General features: G+C 38.9%; 1 protein-coding gene across 18 annotated transcripts in view; it reads right to left on the bottom strand.

Moving 5' to 3' along the window:
- EIF4G3 (eukaryotic translation initiation factor 4 gamma 3) overlaps positions 1-8,272 on the bottom strand; it is a 369,700-nt gene that overhangs the window by 175,288 nt on the left and 186,140 nt on the right. For 12 of the 18 annotated variants that reach the window (XM_045298763.1, XM_045298765.1, XM_045298752.1 and 9 more), the window contains 2 exons: positions 4,100-4,195; positions 2,567-2,680 (listed from right to left, as the gene is read on the bottom strand). In XM_045298763.1, coding sequence (XP_045154698.1) covers positions 2,567-2,680; positions 4,100-4,129 — 144 coding nt within the window. In that variant the 5' untranslated portion in view covers positions 4,130-4,195. The remainder of the gene's footprint in view (positions 1-2,566; positions 2,681-4,099; positions 4,196-8,272) is intronic. The other 6 variants (XM_004705376.3, XM_045298764.1, XM_045298755.1 and 3 more) reach the window with 1 other exon arrangement.

Raw genomic sequence — 8,272 nt, 5'->3', positions numbered from 1 at the left:
GGAGTTGGGGAGAAAGTTGTTCACCCAGAAAAATTTAACACTAAACCTCCAATACCATATTTTATCATCAGAGAAAAAAATTGGCTACAAATGCATTTTTACCAAAAAAGAAAAGTACTGAGGCATGTAGGGCCAGTGTCCTGGCTCCTAACACTTTAACAATGCTCAAACCACACTCTAAGAGTGAAAGGAAATACAAGTAAGCCGTTTTCACCACAAACCATACATTTAAGGAGCTGGTTGTTTTATTTTCTCTGGTACCTTTCTTCCGTCAGCTCATCCGAATAGCTGGAGCAGACTGAAGATAAATTAAGAAACAATCCCACTACTTAGAATTTAAATTATGTGCACTAATAATTTTCAAGAGATCTGGATTTCCCTAGTGCCATTATTCAATATTTTAAAAAATATCTACCTACTGTGGTGGAGCACAGGCCACAATATAGGAGATGGCTGAAGACAACCTCTACCAAAAATTCACCTTAGGTAAAATGTCACCTTATTGTTCAAGGAAGGAAAAAACTCAACATGGTGAAGTCATTCAGAACAACTTCTGGAAGGTTCCAAAGGGACCTATCAGCTTAAGAGTGTGTTAGGTAAGCCACTCTATTTGGCTAACCACTGTTTTATATATTTTAGTGATGATTATGGAAGCTACATTTCTTACAGAAAATTTTCTCTTAAAAGAAGCTGAAGTCTCATATTTTCAGTTTTCCAATTATGAGAAGAAAACAGATCATACCTCAATGGCTAACATCAAGTTTCAAGGACAGCCAAAACCACCCCTATGGTATGAAAACGGGAGGGGGGGCGGTGTATGTGAGATGTGTCTTCGTGACAGTTGTGAAGACAAGGGGAGAGGAGGACCATGTGAAAAAACTTAACCTGAGCACAGCAGTACCTGTCTTATCACTGTTCCACAGAAAGAACCCATTTCTAAGGCTCTAAAATGAAAGTTGAACAATTATATATTTGGAATGTTCCAGACAAAAGAGAACTTTCTATGAACAAGAAGAATACCTTATAGAATTATGCATCTATTAAAAATAACAACAACCAACACACAAGTTAGTGGGAAAGTGTCTTGGGAAGTACCCTACTCTATTTTGCACTAGTCACCATTGGCTATTGAGTTTTTAATTTGGAATGACAACAGTCTCAATCCTATGGGTAACTGTAAGCAACAGAACAAACTGTAGTCGCTGCTGGCTCATAGTAAAGACAGAAACTTTTGTTTCCTTTTTCCATTTAGAAGGGTCTTAAGATGGTGAGGATTGTAGACATAATAAAGGAAAACAGCCTTCTGTGAACTTGGATCCAGTGTTAATACCACCCACCCATTTGCTCACATATCATTCTGTGCACAGTTGCTAACTGGGCATAGCCAACATAAGACTGATGCAACTTTGGCACTTAGTGCCACAAAATATTAAAATCACCAATGCTTACAGGTTAATGCAAAAAACTAAACTGTTCCCCTCTCCCAATAAGTATTCGATTGCTTCACTATATTTGACAGGCTATTTAAACATTCATTAGTGTTTAAGAGTTTAACAAGAAAATGGAACAGATTGGTACATTTTACTGAAGCTTATTATTTTTTTAAATGGGATGCCCCACAATATAAATTTAATGAAGATACTAAGGATTAAATAGCAATATAGGCACAAAGATGACCTGAGGGAGGGAGAGAGGCGTTTGAAGCCAGTTTGGATTGCAAAGGCAGCTGTCCGGGGAGAAACAGAAAAGCCTAAACTGTGCAATTGCCAATGGCCCATTAATGCAGAAATAGAATGGAGTAGGCTTGAGCCGCCCTACAAAGCCACAGGAGGGTCTTTCCTTGGTGCAACAGCTTACCTCTCCTCACCAGTTAGGACAGCTGTGGGATGGATGGGACTAGACTATGGCAACTTAGGATGTAAAAAGGAAATGCAATCCTGCCAATTTCACATCCCAACTTCAACCTCCCAGCATCATCACAAAATGAAAAACAGAAAAAGAAAATCGGACCCAAAACAACCAGCAAGAGTAGTGTGGGCTGTCGTCTAGTCTTGCACTTGTTTTGGGTAGGTAATGGAATGTTATGTATGTGGTGTTTAGTAATGGGGGTGGTGATGGTCACTAGCAGAGCGGATGGCAAAAAACTGCATAGAGAATAGTATGCTGAAGAGTTTATGACCACAGAAAAATGGCTGACAATTGCAGATAATTTCCCCCTTGATATTTGATTAATAAATGAAAAGGGGTTGGGGAAGAAGCCCTGAAATTTTTCTTTTAAAATAAAATTTCCCTGAAAGGGCTATTTTGTTTGAAGTTTAAGATAAAGAAAAATCTAAACCCAATTCCTCCTGTCTAATTCCCAATAGAGATGACCCGCCCAATTTGTTATACCCACCCCAACAACCACCACCCATGCCTGGCAGAAAACTGCCATGCTAGGTTAGACTTTCAGAGAGGAAACAATCAATGCATTTCTGTTCATCAGCCAATATATGGATGTGGTCAAAAATAATGCGTGCCAGAGGCACCACTGCCTGCAAGAAGTACAGTTTGTTATATTGCTTACAATGCAGTATTTTATCCAGCCTCTTCCAGCCAGGGACCTGTAAACAGGAGTCTGTTCCAAAACCTTCCTCCTCTTCCAGTTGTCTGTGCAATGTATTGGCACTGTTCTGCTGGGCTGTCAAAAAAACTGGTTTAGAGATGCAGCTCTTCAGTCAGGTTTTGCGCCAGTTCTAACCATGTAAAATTTTCTTTTTTTCCAAAGTTAAAAAGGGGGTAGGGGGTGGAGAAAAGGCCATAGAATTCTTTTCCAACAAGAGCTTACCATAATGTTCCATATTTAATGATGAGAACTGGGGCCTATCTAATTTGCTCTATTAGGCCCATTCCAAGTAGTCAAGTGTCCACATTCCCAAGCCACTCTCAGAAACAAAACTTGCATCAGACACCTTGTTGATCATTTCAGCAAATAAAAGAGGGGGGTGGGGGTGGTGGTGAAAAAGGCAAGCAAACAAGCAAATGGGACGGAAGCCCCACCTCACTCTATAGAATGGGTTCCTTCACACCCTGGGGAGAATGAGCATCTAAGAATGAGTACTGGAGAAAAAGACAACAGGAAAAAGGCAGACAGAAAGGGTAAGAAAGATAAAAGTTTTGGTGCAGTCTATGCTGTCCTAGTTCTTTGAGCGAATCTTTGGTGTACCTCAACAATTCTAAATTCATGCACAAAACCAAAAGAATAAAGAGCTAATGCAATGACATATTCCTGTATGACAGGCAAAAAGCAGGGTTAGGAACAAAAAGAAGGCTCCTGTTTTCTGAGGACAACAAGGCTGAGTGAGGTACAAAGAGATACAGTGTGAGATGTTACAGAAGCACCTTCTAGCCAAAGCTAATCATGCAGGACGGGAGATGACTTTCTAAGGAATGGGCAGCTGAAGCGATTGCATACTTTGCTGAAACAAAAGATGATCCTTGAGTACATTCTCTTTCTTTGCAGTACTTGTTGCAATCCATGTAAAAGATGAGCAAAGAAGATGATAGCATTTACATTTGTAAGAGAATTAATTTGCCATCTGAAGAAATGAATGGACCCACATTGCATGGCATGCATATGTCCATACTGTCAAATAGTCAGGACTGCTCCAGGGACACGGACTCAGTCATCTATTTCTAAGCTACTAGATTCAGAATCTCATTGATGAAAGTCAATTCACTTTGAAAATCATTGTGCTTTACTGTTCTGAGGTTTGAACAGTACAACTAATAAATTCAGGGCTGAAATGACGTAAACCTGAAGGCAAACAAAGGGAAAAAAACAAAAACAAAGAAAAACCAGGCCATAGAAAAGTAAAAAGTAATTAATTAGAAAGCTCCATTTCTTTTTCTTAATAAATCATAACTATTCCTACATAGAGAGATCTAAAAATGCAGCATCCAATAATAGTAATAATATATCTTTGAAATAAGCTTCCAAAATCCAATAAACAATATTAGTCGAGAGAACTCAAGGTCCTACACACACACACACACACACACACACACACACACTCTCTAAAACAGACCATATTCTCTAGAACAAGCGTTTGTTACTTACCGGAGAACGGGCTTGAGGTTGTGAATTCATTGTCTGAGGGGTTTGGGGATACACCAGCGTGGTTGGACCTGCATTCTGTCCAGAGGAATAAGGGGTCTGTCAAAGAATGGCAAGAATAATATATTTTGAAAAACATGGTCACGTAAAGCTTAATTCAAGATGAAAAGAAAAACACACACATACACACAGCAAACAAAAAACCTCACAGAAGTGCTTATTAAGGTTGGTTACAGTTCTACTTTTAAAAGTTGAACTTTCTCACAATGCTCAGCAATTCAGTAAAGAAATTTTGGGGAAGTTACCTTAAACTTCCTCATAGGAAATACCATCAATCCCATTTCCAGTTGCAGTTTTTTGATACCATGAATACAAAGTCCCCATGGCCAATTCATCTGTCAATTCATCTATATGTGAGACTACAATTCAAGCTACAAACAGAATCAGACATGGTGGAGAGCACTTGTTAATGGTGCGATGTGCCTTCCAAAGGTTCCTATTAAAACAAAAGGCTGCCCTTGAGGGACACATCCCTGAGCCCCAATTAGCAATTTATACAGTAAACTGGTGAATCCTTGCTTTTTTCTTGCAACTGCTTACATCGTAATCCTTTTAAATGATTCCATAAAAATCTATGATCAATAAGAACTCTAATAAATGGTGATATAATACCATTTAACATATTAACTTGCCATAGATTTTTAAAGAATGTAAGTTTTTCATTATGAATCCACATTAAAAAGGCTAACAAATGTACTCTAAAGCTAGTGGTTTCATAAAGAAAAAAATGGGGTAAATGGAAATCCAGTTTTCAAAAAAATAAAACAAGATCTGGCACCATAAATAAAAACAAATTTCAACAAGAATTAAGTACCTACATGTGAAAACTAAACTAATAAAATGCTTAGGAAAAAAACCTAGGGCACTGGGTTGGGACCTAGTTTCTAACAATGGATTGTTATTAGATATGATGCAGGTGCAGCAAAAGACAAAACAGGTAAGTTAAGACCACATAAAACTTAACTACTGATATGACAAAATACCCATTTATAAACTATCAAGGGCTCATGAGGGAGGGGGGAGCGGGGAGGGAGGGGAAAATGAGGACCTAATGTCGGGGGTTTAAGTGGAGAGAAAATGTTTTGAGAAACGATGTACAAATGTGCTTTACACAATTGTGTGTATGGATTGGGATAACAGTTGTATGAGCTCCTAATAAAATGTTAAAAAAAAACAAAACTTAACTACTTTAAATTTATCACAGGAGTTTCTCAACAAACTGAAAAGAGCGTATAGATCAGGGAAAAACCTTCAGGAAACCATATACATCATAATGGCTTAACATCAAGAAGATGTAAAGAACTCCTAAACTAACAACAAAATTGGGTAGGGGAAAAAAAAATCTTGTAACATGGTTGACATGCAACGCTAAAAAGTCCAATAGAAAGCACTTCAACTCCATTCTTAACAAGTGCTGTTGTTAGCTTGAATCCGTGATGATCATGCCCATGAATGTGAAAGGGTAGCACCTGCCCCATGAGACTATTGCTCAATTAAATGGAACAAAGTAAATAACTACACAGTTATCCTAGTTACCACTATCCTAATTCCACAAATGAGAAAATTGAGGATCAGAAATGTGAAGTTTCTTACCCTAGGTAAGTAAGTCAGTAAATGATACATCCAGAAAGCATTCTAGTCATACATTTTTTGTTTCTTTTAACACTCTTATTGACATGAATGAAGATATGGGTGCTATAGCAAAGTGTGGTAAAGAAACCAGGTGGGGCCTGGGTATCAGAAAGAAAAGCTTGTGGGGTCTTAAAGGGTTGTCTTAAAGTAAGCAGCCATGTAAGTGAGGGGCCAACTAAGTCCACACAGAAGTACAACACCATGTGATCCAAGAATTATAAATAACAAGACCCAAATGTGAAGGAGAAAAAAGTATCACAGCGTAAATTGTGAACACGTTTTTGTTTTGTTTTGTTTTTGTAGAAGGCTAGAGATGACAGTGGAAGCCCAAAGTCCATTTGTAAGGTCCCTATGGGAATTAACTGTACTTTTAAAAATGGTTATACAACCTTTGGCTTCTGATTGTTTAATGGGAATTTCAGTTAAACATAGGGAATCCTCAGTTTAATAAAAATGTTTAAAAAGAGTAGATATAACCTTCAAATAAGAACAAAATTAAGCTAATAAAAGATAACACAGCACAAAAACAGAAAGTTTTTTCTCCTGGTGTCTTGCATTTTAGGTCTGCCCCTGGGGTTACTTGAGTGCTGATGCAGAAAATTGCACTGAATAAATAGATGACATCAGCTCTAGTTTCTTTGATATGATGTTTCACTGCATTTTAGCTATTAAGTTATGCTAATTTAATTAACTTATCATCCTAGTTTTAAATATGAGAAGAATTCAGACCCACAAATTAGAGGATAAGACAAAAATGATAAGAAATATTTGAAAACTATTTCCTAAGGACTTCTAATGAAAGTTGTATATGGACTCATGGTGGCTAGTTGGTTAAGCATTAAGCTGCCAGTCATAAGTTCAGTGCTTTGAACCCACCAGTCACCCTGCCACCTTTAAAAGACTTAAAAGGTTTCTGGAAACCTAAAGGAGCAGATCTTCACTGACCTAGAGGGTCACTATGAGTCAGAATTGATTCAATGACAGCAGGTTTTCTTTTCAGTAAGGGAGGCTGTGTAATACATACAGACTACAAGAAGGATACTGCAAAGCAATATTACAGCTTGAGAGGAGTGGAAAATGACGAAGAACATTGAAAAGGCACATGTGTGTAACTGTGATGACAATGTAGAGTGTCAAAAATGTAAGACTTCACAGCAATTTCCATACATATTCTAAAGATCAAAATCTTTCTTATTCAAATTATGCAGTAAACATTTAGGAACACACTTTAATATATAGAAGTCAATGGATTCATGTTGAGGTTGACTCCAAACTTTTTAAGAAAAATCCTCACTTTCAAAAATTTCTGGCCGGGAGCAAACTAAAAGGGAAAGACAGAGAGGGGTTGGGGGTTGGGGAGGGAGGGAGGGAGAGAACCCGAACCGCATCCTGGCCCACCAAGTCTCAAAGATGACATTCCTGCTCCAAGCAGCGGAGGACCATATGGCCAGCCCCACCATGAGACACGCTGCTCCCTCACTGACCACAGTACTATGGGGGACAGTACTGAAGACACCGAGCAGGGATTGTGCTGGTCTGAGCCCCTACACCAAGGCAAAACATGAAGGCAGTGCGACAGAGCAGAAAGGGGAGCAAAGCAACGAAGCCCCTGAGGAATCCCCAGAATAGACTTCAGACCTGAAGAGCAGGGCTTGGCACCTCATCAGACTCAATCGGAACAGAAAGCATAAATTAAAAGCCAACAAACAGATCTGGAACTATTTATAGCCCCCTCCCCCCACTCTTTTCTCTCTCTCTCCTCTTCTTTTTTTTCATGTCTACATAAGATAGGGAAGAAAAACAATCCCGGGGAAAAGACTATGGGAGTGATGGTTCCGGGGTACAGGAGAGAGGGGGAGTTGGGGGAAAAAGACAGGGGAGCCAACAAACCCAGGGACAAGATAACAACAAGAGATCTAAAATTGATTGCAAGGAGGACGTAGAATGCCTCGTGGGGTTTGATCAAGTCCAATGTAGTCAAGAGGGATACTGAGAGCAGAATGACTATCGTACATAATAGTGGGACAGGAGGAAAGTAAAAGAAAACAGAGGAAAGAACTAGAAGCAAAACACATTTACAGAGGTATAAATATAGATTGTATATATGTAAATATATTAATATATAATGATAGGGATATAGGTCTATGTACATATGTTAAGTATCAAGGTAGTAGACGGACACAGGGCTTCTACTCAAGTCCTGCCTCAATGCAAGAACACTTTGTTCTAATAACCTGGGGCCTTCTGTGATGCTCACCTTCCTGACATGATCACTAAAGAGAAAATGGGTGCATAAGCAAATGTGGTGAAGAAAGCTGATGGTGCCCAGCTATTAGAAGATATAGCATCTGGGATCTAAAGGCTTGAAATTAAACAAGCGGCCACCTAGCAGGGAAGCAACAAAACCCACATGGAAGAAGCACACCAGCCTGTGTGATCATGAGGTGTCAACAGGATCAGGTATCAGAAGACCCAAAACAAACA

The sequence above is a fragment of the Echinops telfairi genome, unplaced genomic scaffold (assembly GCF_000313985.2).
Source record: "Echinops telfairi isolate 266 unplaced genomic scaffold, ASM31398v2 ScPeMD7_7457;HRSCAF=8495, whole genome shotgun sequence".
NCBI lineage: Eukaryota > Metazoa > Chordata > Mammalia > Afrosoricida > Tenrecidae > Echinops > Echinops telfairi.
This window is presented reverse-complemented; position numbering and strand designations above follow the sequence as displayed.